Source organism: Mobula birostris, chromosome 2 (genome assembly GCF_030028105.1).
Source record: "Mobula birostris isolate sMobBir1 chromosome 2, sMobBir1.hap1, whole genome shotgun sequence".
Classification (NCBI taxonomy): Eukaryota; Metazoa; Chordata; class Chondrichthyes; order Myliobatiformes; family Myliobatidae; genus Mobula; species Mobula birostris.
In genome coordinates this window covers 84668483-84692269 of record NC_092371.1, presented here as the reverse complement: position 1 = coordinate 84692269, position 23787 = coordinate 84668483, and the positions used below count along the sequence as shown (strand labels likewise).

General features: G+C 43.7%; 1 protein-coding gene across 2 annotated transcripts in view; it reads right to left on the bottom strand.

Annotated features, from left to right (window-relative positions):
- Positions 1–3026: 3026 nt before the first annotated feature.
- The window catches only part of LOC140188225 (syntenin-1-like), a 35836-nt gene continuing 15075 nt past the window's right edge, over positions 3027–23787 (bottom strand). The window contains exons 2-9 of one of the 2 annotated variants that reach the window (XM_072244305.1): positions 23167–23230; positions 21669–21738; positions 20065–20168; positions 16867–17025; positions 14010–14185; positions 12102–12273; positions 7074–7165; positions 3027–3737 (exon numbers count right to left, since the gene is read on the bottom strand). In XM_072244305.1, the coding sequence (XP_072100406.1) occupies positions 3686–3737; positions 7074–7165; positions 12102–12273; positions 14010–14185; positions 16867–17025; positions 20065–20168; positions 21669–21738; positions 23167–23217 (876 nt within the window). In that variant the 5' untranslated portion in view covers positions 23218–23230 and the 3' untranslated portion in view covers positions 3027–3685. Of the gene's footprint in view, positions 3738–7073; positions 7166–12101; positions 12274–14009; positions 14186–16866; positions 17026–20064; positions 20169–21668; positions 21748–23166; positions 23231–23787 lie in introns of both variants that reach the window. The other variant, XM_072244296.1, reaches the window with a different exon arrangement.

Sequence of the window (23787 nt, the reverse complement as noted above, 5' to 3'; positions counted from 1 at the left end):
ATCGCAATTAATCTGTTATTCTCTTAACACCTCACTATTTCAGACCCTGAATAAGACCATAACGCATAGGAGTAGAATTAGGTTCATGGAGTCTGTTCCATCATTTGATGTCGTTTAATTTATTATCCTCTCAAACCCATTCTCATGCCTTCTCCCTGTAACCTTTGACACCCTGACTAATCAAGAAGCTATCAGCCTCTGCTTTAAATATACCCAAAGACTTGGCCTCCACAGCCGTTTGTGGCAATGGATTCCACAGATTCACCACCTCTGGCTAAAGAGATTCCTCCTCATCTCTGTTCTAAAGGGACATCCTTAAATTTTGAAGTTGTGCCCTCTGGTCTGAGACTGTCCTACTGTGGGATGAGGAGTAATTTCTTCTGCCCGAGGGTGGTGATTGGCAAAGACATCAAGGGTTATGGAAGAAGGCTGGAGAATGGGGTTGAGAAGGATAATCAGCCATGATGGAATGACAAGGCACTTGATGGGCCAAATGCCCTAATTCTGCTCCTGTTTCTTATGGTCTAAGAGAGTAAATTGTGGAGTTAATATGAGCAACGTAGTCAGGAAAAACGATTAGACTGAATCCACAAGGTGCCACATAATCAGTTATTAGTATGGCACTTTTGTCTACACTCTCATAACTTGGATCGGAACCACTATACAGACAAAATAACTCTGCAGCTATGCCTTATGGTTTTCACCAGAGTGGGGTCTGTTGTGGACCAATTTGTTAAAGTAATGCTCAGTGTTATGGGAGGCACAGTAGTGTAGCAGTTAGTGTAACACTTACAGTGCCAGCGATGGTTCAGTTCCTGTTAGTAAGGAGTTTGTATGTTCTCCCTGTGACTGCTAGTTTTCTCCACAGTCCAAAGACGTATGGTTAGGGTTAATGAGTTGTGGGCATGTTACTTTGGCACCAGAAGCATGGTGAAGCTTGTGGGCTGCCCTCAGCACAATCTTTGGAATGTGTGGGTCGTTGATGCAAAACGATGCATTTCACTGTAAGTTTCAATGTACACATGACAAATAAAACTAATTTTTTTTGTGTGTCTCACTGATCAAACTGTGGTTGAAGAGATTCGAAAACAGGCACACAGTTACACTCAGCTAAACTAGGAGCAGAGTACATGCTAATCCTGTCAATGTGACAGTACCGAGGTTAAAAATCAATTTCCTGTCTCTGGATTAAGAGAAGTCTGTCTCACAATGTTAAAGAGACTGTGAGTTTCTCTAGAGGTTTACCCTTCAACCAACATCAACAGGACAAGTTAGCACAATGCTGTCTGTGGGAGCTGTGTATAAACTGGTCAGTCTACCTCATTACAATGGCAATTTTATACTATTAGTGATCAAGGGCTCTGAGAGAAACCCAAGAACACCACTTTGAAAAGGGTGTTATTCTTTACAGCCAACTTCTAGCTGCAATGTTTGTCACCAGCCTTTTGAGAGGACTAGAATATTCTGCTCTTAAATCTATGGTGTAAGATGGTGCACAAGGTAGAGGATACCATAGGATGCCACATGAATCAGATATATGTATTTATTTTTATTATATGTATGGAACATGCTCTTCTGGCCCTTTGAGCTGCATCGCTCAGCAATGGAAAGGAAGGGTATGTTGCATCCAGAGTTTCTCCAGTTAGACGATTTCCCTCCACGCCTCTCTGGGGAATCGCGTACGAGGCAAGTTACAGCAGTGGTTTGCCTTTGCCTTCTGCCAGGTGAGTTTCCAAAGAGATCACCAGCTCGTAACCCAACATGGATGGAAAGCATGCAGGGGAGCCAGCTGGCTGGATTCGTTCCGAAGTCCGACTCTGATGCCACTACACCACCAGCCAGGTCTAACGATTTAATCCTAGCCTAATCACAGGACAATTTACAATGACCAATTAACCTACCAACGGATAAGTCTTTGGACTGTGGGAGGAAATGGGAGCACCAGAGGAAACCCATGTGGTCACAGGCAGAATGTACAAACTCCTTAGAGGCAGTGGCGGGAATTGAACCCAGGTCTCCTGTACTCTAAAGCATTGTGCTAACCACTACACTAGCATGCTAGTGCCATTGTCTTCACCAATTTATAGCTTGGATTGGAACTACTATGCAGTCAAGATAATAGCAATCTTCTGGATATTTGTGTAATTTTACTGATTAACCTGACAATTGTTCTGTTGAAGGGTCTCAGCCCCAAATGTCAACTGTTTATTCATTTCCATAGGTGCTGCCTGACCTGCTGAGTTCCTCCAGCATTTTATGTGTGTTACTCTGGATTTCCAGCATCTGCAGAGTCTCTTGTGTTTATGATTAACATTCTGCTTTTTAACTACATTTAAACATTACATGGAAACAGGAGCAGCATTTCACATGCGGAGATCACAAATCCTTTGCCAAGAATTAGTCTTGGGTGCGAGAGGATCAGTCAGCGTGGACAGGTATAGAAGAGGCCTGTGCGCAGTTTCTACTGAGTGCTGTCAGCTATTTCCCCCTGCCTTGCTGCTGGAACAGGCAAGTTTATAACTGAATTGATTCCCTTTCAGTTATCGCTTCAGTTGAACCCTTTAACTTCCAAGACAGAAATCCCAAATGGCCAGTTGCTGGGCTTGTGACCTCAGCTATCAGGCAGTTTGCATTACAATTGATCATAGTACAAACTGTGTGATTTGATTGTGTTCCTTTTTAACTAACAAATGTCATTGGTTTGCAACAGCAGTTCCCAACCTGGAGTCCACAGACCCCTTGTTTAATGTCCATGGCCCAAAAAAGTTTGGGAACCCCTGGTTTACAATATGCAACATTCCACTTTAGTAACACTAAGAGTTGTTAACCATTCTTATTGGTTATTGATATTTGGGATATACTGGTATGGAAACACCAAAACCTGGGAACACAAGAGTCTACAGGAAGTGGTGGATGCAGCCTGGTCCATCACAGGTAAGGCTCTCCCCCCCCCGAGCACATCTATAAGGAGCACTGCCACAGGAAAACAGCATCCGTCATCAAAGACCCCGACCATCCAGGCCATGCTCTCTTCTGCCTAATAACATCAGGTATGAGGTACAGGAGCATTAGGTCCACACCACCAAATTCAGGAACAGTTATTACCCTACAGCCATCGGGCTCCTGAACCAGTGGGGATAACTGATTCCACAATCTACAAACTCACTTTCAAGGACTCTTCAACTCATGTTCTCTGTAATATTTATTTAAAATTATTTAAATGATTTATCATCTTTTTACATTAGTTTGTCAGTTTTTGTGATACATAGTTTTCATAAATTCTATTGATTTTCTTTATTTTCCTGTAAACACATGCAAGAAAATGAATCTCAGGATAGATATACATACTTTGATCACCAATTGACCTTGAACTTTGAACTTACTGGTTATTATGCTTGCAAATCTGTTCCCTTAGCGTTTTTAGCTGCTGATGGTCTGTTACGTAAAGTTTGTCCATAATTACAGTAGCTAATATAATGTACTGAGAGTTCAAACACCAAAATGGTTAAAAATACAGAGAGGTCCACAAGATAGCAGAATAAAGTGTGAATTAATGCACAAACTTGATATGGAGATGATTTTAATAAAAGAACAGAGATCCAGTGGATTATTCCAGATAAAGCGGCAGAGAATATAGCTCCGCACTTGATCTCTTGTGAGTAAATACTAAAGCACCAACGAGCTCTTACACCTCTGGAGTGGAGTGATCCATCTGAGACACAAGACCAGAGGACATCCTGGAAGAACAACAAACACACCATTACCCCAGCGTCACGTCAACACTAGTAACATTCTGCAATGGAGGAGGCTGAGGGGACGTCTGATGGAGGTATGTAAAAATAGGGAGAAGATTGTTACTGTGTCTTGCAAGGGCATGCAATGAAAGTGGGAGGGAGGAGTTCAGAGGTGAAATTCCTTCCACAGAAGGAGTTTTGTATGTAATGCCTCAGGAGGTCAATGGGAGTAGGCAATTTAAATGGTTCAGCACAGACTAGATGGGCCAAAGGGCCTGTTTCTGTGCTGTACTTTTCTATGCCTCTAAGAGGTAGTGGAGAAATAAGAAAATAGAGCAATACAGGCCTTTCAGCTCACAATGCTGTGCAAAGCTTTTAACATACTTGAAGATCAATCTAATTCTACCCTCCCACATAGCCCTCCATTTTTTTTTCATCCATATGCCTCTTAAATCTTCCTAACATATCTGTTTCTACCATCCATTTAACAGTGCATTCCACACATCCACCACTCTGTGGAAAAAAAAACAAACTACTTCAGACATTCCCCCCCCCCCCATACCTTCCTCCAATCACCTTAAAAATTTTGTCCCCACGTAGCAGCCATTTCCACCCTGGGAAAAAGTCTGGCTGTCCATTCAATCAATGTTTGTTGTCCTCTTATCCACTTCTGTCAAGTCACCTCTCATCTTCCTTCACTCCAAAGAAGTTTCCCCTTAAACTTTTCATCTTTCACACTTCACCCATGACCCCTGTTGAAGTCCCACCCAACCTTGGTGGAAAAAGCCTACACCTCATAATTTTGTATCGTTCATTCGTTATGAGACATGTCGTATGACGTGGGCAATCATGGTCTTTCCATGATCATGATTGTTCCTGGCAAATTTTTCCACAGAAGTGGTTTGCCATTGCCTTCTTTTGGGCAGTGTCTTTACAAGACGGGTGTCCCAGCCAACATCAATACTCTTCAGAGATTGTCTGCCTGGCGTCAGTGGTCGCACAACCAGCACTTGTGATATGCACCAGCTGCTCATACGACCATCCACCACCTGCTCCCATGGCTTCACATGACCTTGATCTGGGGCCTAAGCAGGTGCTACACCTTGCCCAAAGGCGACCTGCAGGCTAGTGGAAGGAAGGAGTGCCCTACACCTCCTTTGGTAAAGACGTATCTCCACACCACCAACCATATAGCATTTTGTATATCTCTATCAAATCTAATGCTTTCCAAAGAATAAAGTTGTAACCTATTCAATCTTTCCTTATAACTCAAGTCCTCCAGTCCTGACAAGGTTTGTAAATTTTCTCTGTACTCTTTCAAACTTATTTACACCTAGACAAGTACTTGAATCACCAAGGCATTAAGGCCTTAATGCGGGCAAACAGAAACATAGAAAACCTACAGCACAATACAGGCCCTTCAGCCCACAAAGCTGTGCCGAACATGTCCTTACCTTAGAAATTACCTAGGGTTACCCATAGTCCTCAATTTTTCTAAGCTCCATGTACCTATCCAGGAGTATTTTAAAAGACCCTATCGTATCCACCTCCACCACCATTACCAGCAGCCCATTCCACACACTCACCACTCTCCGCATAAAAAACTTACCCCTGACATCCCCTCTGTACCTGCTTCCAAGCACCTTAAAACTGTGCCCTCTCGTGCTAACCATTTCAGCCCTGGGAAAAAGCCTCTGACTATCCACACGATCAATGCCTCTTATCATCTTGTACACCTCTATCAGGTCACCTGTCATCCTCCGTCACTCCAAGGAGAAAAGGCCGTGTTCACTCAATCTATTCTCATTAGGCATGCTCCCCAATCCAGGCAACATCCTTGTAAATCTCTGCACCCTTCTATAGTTTCCACATCCTTCCTGTAGTGAGGTGACCAGAACTGAGCACAGTACTCCAAATGGGGTCTGACCAGGGTCCTATATAGCTCTAACATTACCCCTCGACTCTTAAACTCTATCCCATGGTTGATGAAGGCCAATGCATAGTATGCCTTAACCACAGAGTCAACCTGTGCAGTAGCTTTGAGTGTCCTATCAACACAGACCCCAAGATCCCTCTGATCCTCCACACTGCCAAGAGTCTTGCCATTAATGCTATATTCTGCCATCATATTTGGCCTACCAAAATGAACCACCTGACACTTATCCAGGTTGAACTCTATCTGCCACTTCTCAGCCCAGTTTTACATCCTATCAATGTCCCGCTGTAACCTCTCACGCATACAGATATTGACACAGAAACATAGAAAACCTACAGCACAATACAGCTGAGCTAAACATGTCCTTACCTTTGAAATTACTGAGGGTTACCCATAGCCCTCTAAATAAGATTAGTGTACATTGATACAAAGTGGTAGCATACACAGGATGGGCTGAAGGGCCTGTTCGGTGCTATAGAATTGTAAATAAGATTGACATTGCTTCATAAACTAGCACAGAGCACAAAGCTATTAAGGATGTTGGTAGTAAGGAACACAAATCCAATGTTAGTATTCATTGAGAGGACTAGAATAGAAAAACAAGGATGGAATGTTGGGGGGTTTTATAAGGCATTGGTCAGACTGCACTTGGAGTATTGTGAGCAGCTTTAGGTCCCTTATCTAAGAAAGGATGTGTTGGCATTGGGGAGGATTCAGAGAGGTTCACAAGAGTAATCCCAGGAACAAAAGGGCCTATGTATGATGAGCGTTTGATGGCTCTAGACCTATACTCACTGGAGTTTAGAAAACTGATGGAAGCTGTCACTGAAATCTATAGAATATTGAAAGGCCTTGATAGAGTGGATGTGGAGAGGTTGTTTGCAATAGTGGGAGAGTCTAGGACCAGAGGACATGGCCTCAGAATACAAGAATGTCTCTTCAGAACAGAGGTGAGGAGGAATTTGTTTAGCCAGAGGCTGGCGAATCTGTGGAATTCATTGCCACAGACGACTGTCGAGGCTAATGGGTATATTTAAAGCAGAGAAAGGTTCTTGATTAATAAGGTTCCAGGGAACAAGCGGAAGAATGGCATTGAGAGGAATAATTGGATGGCAAAGCAGACTCAGTGGACAAAGGGTTTGAGGAGCACCACAGCAAGAGAGAGCTGGAGAGACCTAGGCCCTGGGTTTCAGAGAACAAGGCCCCCACTTTTTGTTGTTGACAATTATACTTGGAGAAGGGGCCAGAATGGAAGCCTTGGAGAGTGGCAGTGCTGGTAGGAGTTGTCGAGATGGGGAGGATGCAGGATGCGGGTGAGGACAGGGATGACAATACTTGCACCTTCCCATACCATCCAACCACTGAATCGACTTTGTACCCAGTTTCATTGCTGGCTCACTCACCTTTTAACCATGTGCTCAAAGACAACAGTAGGCATGACAGTGAGGGTCACTGAGGTTCCAGCTGTGGCCAGAATATCAGCGACCTGAGAGTCCTGTGAAACAGAGAACAAAGATACAAGCAACATCTTCAACTCTGGACAGCACAGCAATCAAACGCGTACCAACACATTCAAGGATGTGCTGGGGGCAGTGACAGGGTTAAAACAGCCAGCACAGAACAGAAACAATGTACCAGAATCAGAATTATTATCACTGATGTACAGTTTAAAACACAGGAACAGAATTATGCCATTCAGCCCATCGAGTTTGCTCCACCATCATGGCTGATTTATAATCCCTCTCAACCCAATTCCCTGCCTTCTCCCCACAACCTTTAACACCCTGACTAATCAGGAACATAGTAACCTCCACATCACATAGCCAATGACATGGCCTCCACAGCAGTCTGTGGCAATGAATTCACAGATTCACCACCCTCCTCATATCTGTTCTAAAGGGGTGTCCTTCTATTTTGAGGCTGTACCCTCTAGTCCAAGACTTCCCACTTTTGGAAACATCCTCTCCACATCCACTCTATCTAGGTCTTTTAATATTCAATAGGTTTCAATGAAATCCCCGAGTCATACGAAAGGTATGTTGTGAAATTTGTTTTTTGCAGCAGTGCTACAGTGCAATACTAAAATATACTATAAATAATAAATATATTTAAAAGATTTGAGAGTGCAGAGCTTGTATGTTCCTGTCAGGATTAAAGGCAAAGTGAATAGGAATAAGGAACCTTGGTTCTCAAGGGATATTGCAACTCTGATAAAGAAGAAGAGAGAGTTGTATGACATGTATAGGAAACGGAGTAAATAAGGTGCTTGAGGAGTATAAAAAGTGCAAGAAAATACTTAAGAAAGAAATCAGGAGGGCTGAAAGAAGACATGAGGTTGCCTTGGCAGTCAAAGTGAAGAATAATCCAAAGAGCTTTTACAAGTATATTAAGAGTAAAAGGATTGTAAGGGATAAAATTGGTCCTCTTGAAGATCAGAGTGGTCGGCTATGTGCAGAACCAAAAGAAATGGGGGAGATCTTAAATGGTTTTTTTGCGTCTGTATTTACTAGGGTAACAGGCATGAAGTCTATGGAATTAAAGGAAACAAGTAGTGAGATCATGGAAACTGTACAGATTGAAAAGGAGGAGGTGCTTGCTATCTTGAGGCAAATTAAAGTGGATAAATCCCCAGGACCTGACAGGGTGTTCCCTCGGACCTTGAAGGAGACTAGTGTTAAAATTGCAGGGGCCCTGGCAGATATATTTAAAATGTCAGTGTCTATGGGTGAGGTGCCGGAGGATTGGAGAGTGGCTCATGTTGTTCCGTTGTTTAAAAAAGGATCGAAAAGTAATCCGGGAAATTATAGGCTGGTAAATTTGACGTCGGTAGTGGGTAAGTTATTGGAGGGAGTACTAAGAGACAGAATCTACAAGCATTTGGATAGACAGGGACTTATTAGGAAGAGTCAATGTGGCTTTGTGTGTGGTAGGTTATGTTTGACCAATCTATTGGAGTTTTTCAAGGAGGTTACCAGGAAAGTGGATGAAGGGAAGGCAGTGGATGTTGTCTACATGGACTTCAGTAAGACCTTTGACAAGGTCCCGCATGGGAGGTTTGTTAGGAAAATTCAGTTGCTAGGTACACATGGAGAGGTGGTAAATTGGATTAGACATTGGCTCGATGGAAGAAGCCAGAGAGTGGTGGTAGAGAATTGCTTCTCTGAGCGGAGCCCTGTGACTAGTGGTGTGCCACATGGGTCATTGCTGGGTCCATTGTTATTTGTCATCTATATCAATGATCTGGATGATAATGTGGTAAATTGAATCAGCAAATTTGCTGATGATACAAAGATTGGAGGTGTAGTGGACAGTGAGGAAGGTTTTCAGAGCCTGCAGAGGGACTTGGACCAGCTGGAAAAATGGGCTGAAAAATGGCAGATGGGATTTAATACAGACAGGTGTGAGGTATTGCACTTTGGAAGGACAAACCAAGGTAGAACATACAGGGTAAATGGTAAGGCACTGAGGAGTGCAGTAGAACAGAGGGATCTGGGAATACAGATACAAAATTCCCTAAAAGTAGATAGGGTCATAAAGAGAGCTTTTGGTACATTTGCCTTTATTAATCAAAGTATTGAGTATAAGAGCTGGAATGTTATGATGAGGTTGTATAAGGCATTGGTGAGGCCAAATCTGGAGTACTGTGTTCAGTTTTGGTCACCGAATTTCAGGAAGGATATTAATAAGGTTGAAAGAGTGCAGAAAAGGTTTATGAGGATGTTGCCGGGACTTGAGAAACTCAATTACAGAGAAAGGTTGAATAGGTTAGGACTTTATTCCCTGGAACGATGAAGATTGAGGGGAGACTTGATAGAGGTATATAAAATTATGATGGGTATAAATAGAGTGAATGCAAGCAGGCTTTTTCCACTGAGGCAAGGGGAGAAAAAAAACAGAGGACATGGGTTAAGGGTGAGGGGGGTAAAGTTTAAAGGGAACATTGGGGGGGGGACTTCTTCACCCAGAGAGTGGTGGGAGTGTGGAATGAGCTGCCAGACGAGGTGGTAAATGCGGGTTCTTTTTTAACATTTAAGAATAAATTGAACAGATACATGGATGGGAGGTGTATGGAGGGATATGGTCCGTATGCAGGTCAGTGGGACTAGGCAGAAAATAGTTCGGCACAGCCAAGAAGGGCCAAAAGGCCTGTTTCTGTGCTGTAGTTTTTCTGTGGTTTTCTATGGTTTCTATAAATAAGTAGTGGAAACAGAGAGCAAAAAAAAGTGATGTAGAATTCATGGGTTCTTGACAGTCTGGAGAAATGGACAGTTTGAACTGCCTTAATAGACACTCAGAAGTCATCCAGGGACAGTTAATGGTCTGTGAATTTCTCCAAGGATGTCAAAATATAAAACAAGAAGATTAGTAATGACTTAATCGATTGAATGGCTCGTCAGGTTGATTGATTACAGACATAAACATAAGCACACACACACAGGAAGTGCTGGAGGAACTCAGCAGGTCAGGCAGCATTATGGAACTTAGTCAATGTTTTTGGGCTGAGATCTTTCTTCAGGACTGGAATGGATGAGAGAAGAATCCAGAATAATTGGTGGGGTGGGGTGGGGGGGGGGGAAGACAAGCTAGAGGGTGATAGGTGAAGCCAGGTTGGTGGTTTGGAGGTGGGGGGGGGCGATGAAACAAGAAGCTGGGAGATGATAGATAGAAAAGGCTGAGTTGGAGAAGAAGGAATCTGTTAGGAGAGGAGAGTGGAAAGGAGGAGGGGCAGCAGGGGGAGGTGATTGGTGGATGTGGAGAAGAGGTAAGAGGCCAGCATGGGGAATGAAGAGGAGGGGAAGACATTTCTGAAAGTTGGACGAATTGATCATGCCATAAGGTTGGAGGCACCCGGACAGAATGAGGTACAATCCAAAAGTGACTTTATTGTGGCAGGAAAGGAGGCCATGGACCAACAAATTGGAATGGAAACGGGGTAGGAATTAAAATGAAACTCAGTCAGTCAGGCAGCAACTATGGAGAGGAAAATAGGGATTCCATCCAATTTCTAAGCACAAGTCCTTTCTTTCCAAATGCTGATTGAATTGGTTGAATTGTTTGGTATTTGACATTATAGTGAGAGTTTCCTGCCACGGATATTGCATTGAGTATAGTGACTGAATTGCCCAATGACCAGCATCGGGCTGGGTGCTAACTGCTTAATAAATTATCCCCTGGCAACACATAGACACAAGATGAGAAAATCTGAAGATGATGAAAATCTGAGCAACACACACAAAATGCTGGAGAAACTCAGCTGGCCAGGCAGCATCTATGGAAATGAATAAACAGTCAATGTTTTGGGCCAATGCTCTTCTTCAAGGCAGGAGAGGAAGTGGGAAGAAGCCAGAATAAGAAGGGAGAGGGGGTTAAGAGGAGAAAGAGTTGCAAGCATCTTTGAACCACTGGAAAAAGTGGTTCAGTAACCAGACAGGATATAGGAGTCACTAGCACTAGCAGACTGAAATAGCAGTTAAAGAATGCGGAAATTTGCAGATTCTGTGGAATTGTAATTACAAACTCTGATCTGGAGTTATTACAGATTGTGCATTGCCATCGTTGGAGGAACTGCAAACAGACTCATCTCTGGTTATTAATGTCCTGAAGGGCTGGGTCGTCTGGTGTAGCAGCCCCACCTTGTGACAAAATGCAGACAGCGCAGGTTCACAACCAACAGTGGTGACTGAACAGTGAGAAGCATCAATGACCAACCAACGTTTAATGTAACGCTATTACAGTACCATCGACCTGGGTTCAATTCCCATCACTGTAATGTTGCAGCTCTATAGAACCCTGGTTAGAATACACAGAGTATTGTTGTTCTGTTCTGGTTACCTTATTATAGGAAGGATGTGGAAGTTTTTGAGAGGGTGCAGAGAAGATTTACCAGGATATTGCTTGGATTAGAGAGCATAGGTTGAGCAAGCTAGGGCTTTTCTCTTTGGAAGGAAGAAAGATGAGAGGAGTACAAGATGATAAGAGGCATAGATTGAGTGGACAGCCAGACTTTTTCCCGGGGGCGAAATGGCTAATATGAGAGAGCATAATTTTAAGCTGATTGGAGGAAATTATGAGGGAGATGTCAGAAGGTGTTTTTTTAAAAGAAAATCACAGAATACTGGGTGTGTGGAATGTGCTGCCAGGGGTGGTAGGTAGAGGCAGATACATTAGGGATATTTAAGAGACTCTGAGGTAGGTACATGGATGATAGGAAATGGAGGGCTATGTGGGAGGGAAGGTGTAGGTTGATCTTACTGTAGGTTAAAGGGTTGGCAGAACATAATGGGTTGAAGGGCCTGTACTCTGCTTTACGATGTTCTAAATATTTGCTCACTTTCTCCCTCCACAGACACTGCCTGACCTGCTGAATGTTTCCAACTTTCTGGTTTTCTGTTGCATTCGGGCATGTGGATGACAAGCATGGTGAACCTCACCTTCAACCCAATGACATTCTGACCATTGATTTCGCAGATGTTGTGATCGGTCAGTAGCCCGTTCCTGGCAGCAGAACTGTCCTTCACAATGGAGATGATCTTCCCACGTTTATAGAGGAAGCCAACGTGTCCACCACTATCCTTGTGAAGGATGACTGTCCTCTGGAATGGCCTGGAGGATGGTTAAAGAATTCATGAAAAATGTAGACTACAATCTCAGGAAGAAATCTCTTCTCCCACATATATTCAGTGTTATTTTATTTATTTAGGGCAGGGGTTCCCATTTTTTTTTTTGCCATGGAGCCTTACCAATCACCAAGGGGTCTGTGGACTCCAGGTTGGGAACCCCTGATTTAGAGATACAATGTGTTCAATGAGCCGCACAGGCCAGCAGCCCACTGATTTAACTCTCGTCTAATCACAGGACCATTCAGAATGATCAAACATCCTACTAACTGGCACATCTGTGCACAGTGAGAGTAAACCCATGCAGTCACGGTGAGAATGTATGAACTCCTTACAGATAGCACTGGAACAGGACTCCACACTCTGAGCTGTAATAGTGTCACTCCCTTTGGGCCGAGGACATTGGCAGCAGTACAGTGCAAGGCATAATAAATTATTAGAAGTTACAATAAAAATAAATTGGTGAAAAAGAGGAATATTAAGGCATGTTCATAGGTTCATGGATCATTCAGAAATCGGGTGGGTCAGAAATGCTCAGAAGCCCTTTCCTCCAAACGATGATAAAAGTACCATCTTTGAGCATGCCTTGGACAGGAGGGAGAAAAATTCTTGATAAGTAATGAGGTGAAAGGATACCATGGGAAGAAATGAATGTAGAGATGAGATTTCAATCAGATCTGCCAGTGAAACACACACACACAACACTGGAGGAACTCAGCAAGTCAGGCAGTGCTTATGGAGAGGAATAAAGAGTGAACATTTCAGGCTGAGGTACTCCACATGATTCACTCACTATTTAGTGTTAAGGGGTCTGTACATAGAACACTACAGCACAGTACAGGCTCTTCAGCCCACAATATAGTGCCAACCCTCTAACCTACTCCCAGATCAAACTAACCCTCTCTCCAACATGGCCCTTCAGTTTTCTCTCATCCACATGTCTATCTAAGAGCTTAAATGCCCCTACCGCGGCCTCCGGCAGAGCGTTCCATGCACCCACCACTCTGTGTGGAAAAGAAAACAAACATCTGACATTCCCCCCATACTTTTCTCCAATCACCTTAAAATTATGTTCCCTCGTATTAGCCATTTCCACCTTGGGAAAAAGTCTCTTGTTATCCATTCGATCTATACGTCTCATAAATCTCATACACCTTTACATGTCACCTCATCCTTCTTCGCTCCAGAGAGAAAAGCCCTTGCTCACTCAACCTATCCTCATAAGACATGCTCTCTGATCCTGGTAAATCTCTGCAGCCTTTCTAAAGCCTCCATGCCCTTCCTAAAACGAGGCAACCAGTACTGAACACAATATTCCAAGTGTGGTTTAACTATTGTTTATGGAGCTGCAACATCACCTCTTGGCTCTTGAACTCAATCCCCTGACTAATGAAGGCTAACAGACCATACACCTTCTTAAACCTATCAGCATGTGCAGCAACTTTGAGGAATTTAAGAGAGAGATCTCTCTCTTCCTTCACACAAAGAATCCTGCCATTAACCCTGTACTCTGTCTTCAAATTTGACCTTCCAAAGTGAATCACTTCACTTCAGAAGAAGCTAGGCAGAGATATGGCAGATGGAGTTCCAGGTTGAAATCCATCATCCACCTCTAAGCCCAGCTCTGCTCTGCATTCCATCTATTAAAAGTTAATTCTTTTAGACCATTATAGCAGGGAATGTCCCTCAGCCTCAACAATGCAACCATGAGCAGGTCCTCACCGGTCACGAACGATGAGAGAGATCTTGTCCTGTGGTGCCTTTTTCAGGGCCTTGTGAGCTTTGCCGGTGCTCCAGCCTGCACACGTGTTCCCATCCAGCTGCAGGATCTGGTCCCCGAAGCGCAGGCCCACGAGCGAGGCGGGAGAATTAGCTTGCACCAGCTGGACAAAAATTCCCTGGAAGAGAAGAGGGAGTAGGTAATAGTCAAAGAGAATAGCTTTTCTACTTTAAACAATTTCTTGATCGGAGTTTACATTTCAGTGAAAGATTTCTAATATAGGCAGTATGACAGGAGTTTTGTACAGGGAACCGTCCCATCCCAGCTGACAGTCTTGTACGGGGAACCGCCCCGTCCCAGCTGACAGTCTTGTACGGGGAACCGCCCCGTCCCAGCTGACAGTTTTAGGCAGGGAACCATCCCGTCCCAGCTGACAGTCTTGTACAGCGAACTGTCCCGTCCCGTCCCAGCTGACAGTTTTAGACAGGGAACCACCCCATACCAGCTGACAGTCTTGTACAGGGAACCGCCCCGTCCCAGCTGACAGTCTTGTACAGGGAACCGCCCCATCCCAGCTGACAGTCTTGTACGGGGAACTGCCCCGTCCCAGCTGACAATCTTGTACGGGGAACCGCCCCGTCCCAGCTGACAGTTTTAGACAGGGAACCATCCCGTCCCAGCTGACAGCTTTAGACAGGGAACCACCCCATACCAGCTGACAGTTTTAGGCAGGGAACCGCCCCATCCCAGCTGACAGTCTTGTACAGGGAACCGCCCCGTCCCAGCTGACAGTCTTGTACAGCGAACCGTCCCAGCTGACAGTCTTGTACAGCGAACCGTCCCAGCTGACAGTTTTAGACAGGGAACCGTCCTGTCTCAGCTGACAATTTTAGACAGGGAACCATCCCGTCCCAGCTGACAGCTTTAGACAGGGAACCGCCCCATACCAGCTAGTTAAGAAAGTAAATACCAGCCAGAATATTAAGGGAATCACCAGCAGTTTGTGAACTGTCTATTTCCCTCCATAGATGCTGCCTGACCTGTAGTGTACCTCTGGCATTTTGTGCATTAGTCCAGCCTGAAATGATGTACCAGTAGGCTTAAGGACAGCTTCCAGCATGGTGTTCTCAGACTCCAGCTTTCTGTGTGTGCTCCTCACAGTTTCCATCATCTCCAGAACCTCTTGTGTTTATGGCATAGGAGAGTCTATGCAGGAGGGGGAAGGTAGGTGCATGGGGGAGGGAATAATGTGAAGATCCGGGGAAGGCAAAGGGCTGAAGAAGGAATCAGATAGAAAAGAAGAGTAGATAATGGAAACAGGGAAAGCAGGTGGTGAACCAGAGGGAGGAAGGTTGTAGGTGATAGGCAGGTCATAAGGGTGAAGGAAGGGAAAGAGAAAGGATAATGGAACCACAGGGATTAGGGAAAACAAATGTTGGGGGGTGAGGGGGGCTGAGGAGACTGGTTACTGGAAGAGAAATTGTGTCGATGCCATCAGGTTGGAGACTACCAAGACAGAATATGAGGTGCTGCTACTCCAGTCTGAACTTGGAACCAATGTGGTTTTGGGGGAGGCGTGTAGACAAACCTGTCACCGTGGGAATGTGAAGTGGAATTCGAATGTGGGAGATCCTGGCTGTGGACAGAGCGAAGGTGCTTGATCTTTGAAGACCTATCCTGGGCCCAACATATTGATGACATCAATAAGAAGGGATGCCAGTGGCTATATTTCTTTTAGGAGTTTAAGGACATTTGGTATAAACTCTTCTCAGGCTTCTAGCCTGATTATAACTGATGTTTCGATGAAAAACTCAGGGATGATGCCTGGGCACGTCTGATGAAGATGGTGGACTTTATCATCAAACTTATGGACTTTATCATTATGTCTGTTATAATCAACCCGAATAAAGCCCGAGAAGAGTTTATTCCTCATATATGTGGGAAAGCACTAGATCCTTTCTTTTGACATTTGGTACGTCACCAAAAACTCCAGTAAATTTCTACGGTTTTACCGTGAATTGTATTCTGACTGGTTGCATCACCATCTGGTATGGAAGCAAATGCACAGGATCAGAAAAAGCTGCAGAAGGTTGTAAACTCTGCCAGCTCCATCATAGGCACTGGCCCCTCCATCATCGAGGACATCTTCAAAAGCAGATGCTTCAAGAATGCAGCATTCTTCATTAGGGACCCTCGTCACCCAGTACTCTTCTCATTGCTACCATCAGGGAGGAGGTACAGGAGCCTGAAGATGCTCAATCACATTTTAGGAACAGCTTCTTTCCCTCCACCATCTGATTTCTGAATGGTCCAAGAACTCACGAACACTACCTCACTATGTTACTCTCTGGTTATGTGATCACTGATGCCAGGGAGACAATCTCTGAAGAATATTGATAATGGCTGGAGTCACATCTTGTAAAGACACTGCCCAGAAGAAGGCGATGGCAAATCATTTCTGTTGAAAAATTTGCCAAGAATAATCATGGTAGTGGAAAGACCTTGATCACCCACATCATACAATATGGCACGTAACTTATACTTTATGTATTGCACTGTACTACAACATGAAACAATAAATCTCATGACCTATGTCTGTGATAATAAACCTGATTCTGATGGGAATCATGAAATAAGCTCTCCAAAGATGGTAATTACTAGGAACAGGAGATAAGGTTCAATTTCAAGGTGTAGAAATCAGATTCAGGTCTTAGAGCTGGTTGAAAAGCCTGCAGAAGATCGTGGGCCAATGGGCTTGTATTGTGTTGTACTGTACTATCTTAATTTTTCTATCATTTATGTAGTTGGTGAGTAATGTGTGATGGGACATTGGAGTCCATTTGGGACGAGGCTACTTACTCTGTCGATCGAGCGGAGACGAAGCCCGACCTTTCCATCCTGGTCCTTACAGAGGATCACTTCACGGACACCAGGTCTAATCTCAGCCCGGTGGAACCCCAGGCTGTTTCCTGACACTGGGGCCACCATGTTACCCAGAGAAGGCTGACCACCAGCAACCTGCAGCAGAGAGAAACAAAATATGTTGTAGATGTAATCTCCCATTTCATCTCATGTTGTTGACCTTTATTGCTTATTTACTTTTTGTTATTATTTTCTTTGGTTTATTTGTGAATGCCCACAAGAAAATGAATCTCAAGGTTGTCTACGATGACATATGTATATACTTTGATAATAATTTACTTTGAAGATTTGCTTTATTTGTCACTTTGAAACATACAGTGAAATACATTGACCACCACTGTCCAAGGATGTGCTGGGGGCAGACTACAAGAGTTGCTGTGCATCTGGCGCCAACATAGCATGCTCACAACTTACTAATCCTAACTTGTACATCTTTGGAATGTGGGAGGAAACCAGAGAACCAAGAGGAAATCCACATTGTCACTGGGAGAACTCCTTAAATCCTTTAACAACATGGTGCAGGTGACTACTGGCGATATCCTGCAGACAATTCACAAAACTACTACTTCTACTTCTTTTAAATATGCTTCTAGTACTAAACTATGTGTGATTGGAGCCTGTAATCTACATTTTGATGCTGTGTTTTTGGGCCTACTGAGCGATCTAGCCTTTTTCCTGTCTCCAGGGAAATTCAGTGAGGTGGACAGCTGAGTGTGTGGTCTAAAAGCAGAGCACGAACCCACAGTCGGGTCCATTACTACTCACCAATTTAAGTGTCGAGCGAGATTGAGATCGATGAGGACGAGAGGGGAAGGTGAGCAGATACTCAGTGCTATCTGCCTGTGTTTGACTGGTCTCCCTCTCTCCTGCTGGTGGTGGAAGGTGCAGGAGTCTTCCTCATGCTACAAGGTTTGCTTGATGCAGGTCTTGGCTGTGGACTTGATTTTACTCTGTGGTTCATATTAAATGTGTTTCTGCTTTCTGGTTACTCTTTTTTTTTGCTATTTTTGTGCAGACTGACTGCAAAGCCTGCAGTCAATGAACTAAACTGAACACTCCTAGACCATTTCAAGGACTCTACAGTTTGATGTTTAATATTCTGTGTGTTATTTGTTCACTTTTTGCTGTTTGTGTGATTTGTTCTTTTCATGTGCTGGGTGTTTGATGTTTGCTTTGAACAGATTCCATGCTGTTTGTTTCGTGGCTGCCTGTAGGAGGACCAATCTCTGGCTTGTACACTATACACATACTTTGATAATAAATGTACTTTGAATCTTTGAACTCCATATCTCCCCGAGAGTGACTGCACAGGTTGACAGGATGGTACAGAAGGCATATGGTACACTTGCCTTTTATTAGTCAAAGCACTGAGTTCAAGAGTTGGGAAGTTAAACTCAGTGACAACTTTATTAATTTTACCTAATAAAGTGGCCACTGAGTGTACATCCATAGTCTTCTGCTGCTGCAATTTGTCCACTTAAAAGTTCAAAGTAAATTTATCGAAGTACATACTATGTCACCATATATAACCCTGAGATTCATTTCCTTGCAGGCATACTCAATAAATCAATAATAGAATCAATGAAAGACCACACCAATTTGGGCATTCAACCAGTGTGCAAAAGTCAACAAACTGTGCCGATACAAAAATAAATAAATAATAAGTAAATAAGCAATAAGTAGGTTTATAAGTAATAAAGGTTTGACTGTTGTTCACTCAGAGATGCTCTTCTTCACACCACTGTTGTACCACGTGGTTACTTGAGTTGCTGTCGCCTTCCTGTCAGGTTGAACCAGACTGGCCATTCTCCTCTGACTCTCTCATTAACAAGGCATTTTCATCCTCAGAACTGCTGCTCACTGGATGACGTCTTTTGTTTGCACCATTCTCTGTGAACCCGAGAGACTGCTGTGTGTGAAAATCCCAGATCAGCACTTTCTGAGATACTCAAGCCACCCTGCCTGGCACCAACAAGCATTCACAGTCAAAGTCACTTAGATCACATTTCTTCCACATTTCTGATGTTTGGTCTGAACAACTGAACAGCTTGACCATGTCTGCATGGTTTTATGCATTGAGCTACTGCCACATGATTGGCTGATTAGATATTTGCATTGAGGTATACTCGTGTACCTAACAAAGTGACCACAGGTGTATATTGCAGCTTTATAAAACTTTAGTTAGGCCGTAACTAGAATATTGCATTCAGTTCTGGTCATCCCTTCATAGAAAAGATGTATTATCATTGGAGAGAGTCCAGAGGAGCTTTACGAGGGTGATTCTGGGAATAAAGGGGTTAATGTATGAGGAGCATTCGGTAGCTTTGGGCCTGTACTCACTAGAATTTAGAAGAGTCTCATTGAAACCTATTGAATGTTGAAAGGACTAGATAAAGTGGATGTGCAAAAGATATTTCCTCTGGTGGGGGTATCCAGAACTAGAGGGCACAGCCTCAAAATTGAGGGGTGACTTTTAGAACAGAAGTAAGGAGGATTTCTTTTTAGTCAGAGAGTGGTGAATCTGTGGAATGCTCTACCACAGATTGTGGTTGAGGCCAAGTCCATGCGTATATTTAAAGTGGAAGTTGATAGATTCCTGATTAATTGGGGCATCAAGGGATATGGTGAGTGGGCAGGTGCATGGGGTTGAATGGAGTCCGGGATCAGCCATGATGAAATGGCGGAGTAGACTCAATGGACTGAATGGCCTAATTCTGCTCCTATGTCTTATGGTCTTCTGGTAGAGGCTTTGAGAGGGTGCTGAAGAGATTCGCCAGGTTGCCGCCTGGATTAGGGGACATGAACTATAAGGAGAGGTTGGCAAATGGGTTGTTTTCTGTGGAGCGGTGAAGGCTGAGGAAAGATCTAATAAGAGTCTTTTTTAAGATTATGAGAAACATTGAGTACAGAGTTAATAACTTTTTCCCAGAACTGGAACATCTAATAGCAGAAGGCATGCATTGAAAGTTGAATACAATAGAGGTTTTATGAGGCTCTTAGGTATGCACATGAATGTGCAGGAAATGGAGGGATATGGACGTTGTGTATATCATGATGGGCTGAGGGCCTATTCCTGTGCTTTACTGTTCTATGTTGTGAGTTTACTGGGTTCCCCCAGCCCTGTCAGATGCTTACCCCAGACTCGGAGACAGGGACCAGGGACAAGTCTTGCTGCAGCTTCTCACTGTTCAGATCGAGGCCCATGTAGTTGCCCAGTTCCTGGAGATCTGGGTACAGACCTGAAGCGGGAGGAGAAGCACCAGTCAGAAACTCCGACCCTGTTAGGGAGAATGTTAGCAACGGGAATCGGTGGCCCTTGTCACTGAAGTGATGTCTACACCCTGGATTTTGACCCTTCTACTAATGAAAACAGAGCAACTGCAAAGTTCCTACACTAGTCCCTCAACTAACCCTACTCCCCATAACCTTCACTCTTAAACCACCACTCTCATCCACCGCTCCTCCATGAAATATAACCTCAGCCATCCAATCCATCCACAAAAACCAAGATTTCTTGGTGGCCAACCATTTTAATTCCTATCCTCATTCCTGTTCTGACATGTCAGTCCATAGCTGTTGCTTCTGCCACGATGAGGCCACTCTCAGAGTGGAGGAGCAACACCTCATATTCCATCTAGGTAGGCTCCAGCCCAATGGCATGAACATTGATTTCTCCAACATTCAGCATGCATTTTCCCCCTCCCCCTTTCCTCTTCTTCACTCCCCACTCTGTTGCTTATCACTTCTCCTCAGCTGCCCATCACCTCTCCTGATGCCCCTCTTCCTTCCCTTTCTCCCATGGCCCACTCTCCTCTCCTATCAAGATTCCTTTTCTCAGGCCTCTTTTCCACCTATCACCTCCCAGCTTCTTACTTCAACTCCCTTTCCCCACCCCACCTTCTAACTTGCTCTCCTCCCCCCCCATTCTTATTGTGGCATCTTCCCCCTTCCTTTCCAGACCTAATGAAGGGTCTCAGCTTGAAACATCGACTGTTTATTCATTTCTATGGATACTGCCGGACCTGCTGAGTTCCTCCAGTATTTTGTGTGTGTTGTACTGGGTTTCCAACATCTGCAGAATCTCTTGTGTTTGTCCAATTTTCCCCATCATTGTAATTTTATAGAGTTAAACTCTGAGTAACTCCTCAGTTTGAGTCTGACCAGCTCCTCAGTCCTGAGCCAGCGCCCTGCAACTTAATCCCCCCCCAAACTGATTTCCCTCCTGACTCACCACTCTTCAGTTCTGCTTCTTTTTGCACAGCTGCTGCCTAACTTGTTGAGTATTTCCAGCATTTCCCGTTTTTACTTGTGATTTGCAGCGGCTACAGGTTCTTATTTGCTGATGAACCCATGGCTGATTAGTGACATACAAAATGTCTATTTTCTACAAAGAGCGATTCCTGACCTCTGGTTCCTAAACAAGTGACAACGTGGAGAGTGGAGGGAAGAGGTGGCCTAGTTGATTCTCCATGCTTATCCACTTCTGCCCTCACTTTGCAGCCGACACTGTCTCAGCATTCTGAATTGTCAGCACTACCACTTGGACTGAGTGGTGCACAGAGGGAGAGGAGTTACAGGGACAGAGGAGGCCAAAGTCCATGGTGAAGGTGCAGACGCTGTGGTCGAACCAGGGTCTGGTTCGCCAATGAGAAGCCGAATTTTGAAGTCTGCGTGGGGTAGTGGGGTTGTGTGGATGGCAAAAGGAGGAGGCAGTGTGTAGACAGGTATCCAGAACTCACCATCTCCATCATGCAAGGCTTCGGCTTCGATGGCCAGCGAGGCCTGGTTGGCCACAATAGTGGACTGATCCTGAGGAAACTAAACTTTAAAAAGGTTAAATTTACAGCAAACAGCCAGCATCACCCAAATGCAGGAATAAAATCTCCCCCAACTCATTCCCATCCCAGCTTCTGTTTAAATAACAAGTTGCCTCATTTTGGTTCCCATTTTGTTTCTGTCAGTTTCTGTGTATTTTAAGTTTATGGCTTTAGTATTTGTGTGAGAAGCTCTAGGTTTTTGGAAAATAAATCAATGTTAGACTTCCTCTGCATTAAGATGTGCAAAGACATTATTTCATGGGTTACCCCTGCTGTCCTTCAAGGGACCATTAATATTTTAGATTTTTTATGGACTATTAGGGCTATTTTATATTTTGTTAATATGGTTGCAAAGTTTGTGTTGTGGCACGTTATGGGAAGTGTAAACAGAGAGAAGACTGGTTTTCATGAGCTGTGTTCTCAATATAGCAATTTCTTGTGGCCATGATACATCCACACAGAATACATCAAATATATAGTGGTTTCCAGTTATTTGGGCCATTGGTTAATCAGCGCAGTGGCTTATTTGGGACACCTCCTAAAGAACAAAAACTAATTGGGAAAATAGCCAGGATTCCCTTTCTTGATTTGGGACACTATACCACTTGATTGGGACAGGAAGCTGTTGCTGAACAGTTTCTAACTAGTGTTAGTCACATGCACTTGTAGTTAGACAATACACTGTGCTTAGAACAAACAGTCTTTAAATATCATCAGATACGTGTACTTCTGTTCAAAAGCAGTAATTTTGTTACTGATAGTTGGCAAGAAATAAACATGAAAGCAATTCAGGACCGTTTTGCTCACTGTGGTTTCAAGCATTCAGGCTTGGAGATGCCAGAAATGACCAGGAGTAAAAATGAAACAATTTCACTGGTTCAACAAGTTAAGCACTATGAAGAATTAAAGTATTGACCATCATCTTGAATGTTATAATGAAAATGAAGATTTGGAAGATGCAATCATTGTTAGCATTTTATGAAGGCACTCCATTACCTACACAATGTGTCTGCACTGATTTTGTTCATTTACAATCAATCAAAAAAACCACCACCAATAACTATTAGGAATTAATACACAGTTTTATAGTATTGTCATGGTATTGATAGAGTTCTACCTTGTTCTGTATTTCATTTAACTGAGTAATAAATTATGTACTTATTGTATTTAAATGGTAGCACATATTTTTAAATACCCCTTAAATTTTTTCCATGAAACTTCAGCTAATTGGGACAGACACTTAATAAGACCAAAATGTACTTGGCCTGATGTGTCCCAATTAACTAGAATCCACAATTTCATATATGGAACTGATCCACGCAGAACGCTTGCTGACAAGTTAGTTTATCATAGCTACCATTCAAAGGATTGGCCTTGAACAACTCAATTTCACAATAACGCAACCATTGTCTGCACTGACCTGCATTATTTTGGAGACCTTGAGGTCCTCTAGTGATGGATACAGAGCCATCTTGTAGTCCGACCTGTACGTAAAAGTGGACAGAGTCATCAACTGCAGATCCATATACCGTAGTTACAGTTACATATTTCTTATTGTAACATATAGTAATTGTTTTTATATATTTCTTCATATTGCTGCCGCAAAACTACAAATTTCACGACATATGTCAGTGATAGTAAACCTGGCAAACTTGGAGAGCTGTGATCTACAGAATGACAACTGGTCATTTAAAAAGATACAAGAGATTCTGCAGATGCTGGAAATCCAGAGCAGCACACACAAAATGCTGGAGGAACTCAGCAAGCCAGGCAGCATCTATGGATAGGAATGATCAATTGATGTTTTGGGCTGAGTCCCTTTATCAGGACTTCTGATCCTTCCCCCTTCCCCTTCCCTCTTTTCAATTCCCCATTTTGGTTTCCCACTCATCCCTTCTCTTCTCACCTGCCCATCACATCCCTCTGGTGCCCTTCCTCCTTCCCTTTCTTCCATGGTCCACTTTCCTCTTCCATCAGATTCCTTCTGCTTCAGCCCTTTACCTTTTCTGCTTCTCACTTCACTCCCTCTCTTCCATCCACC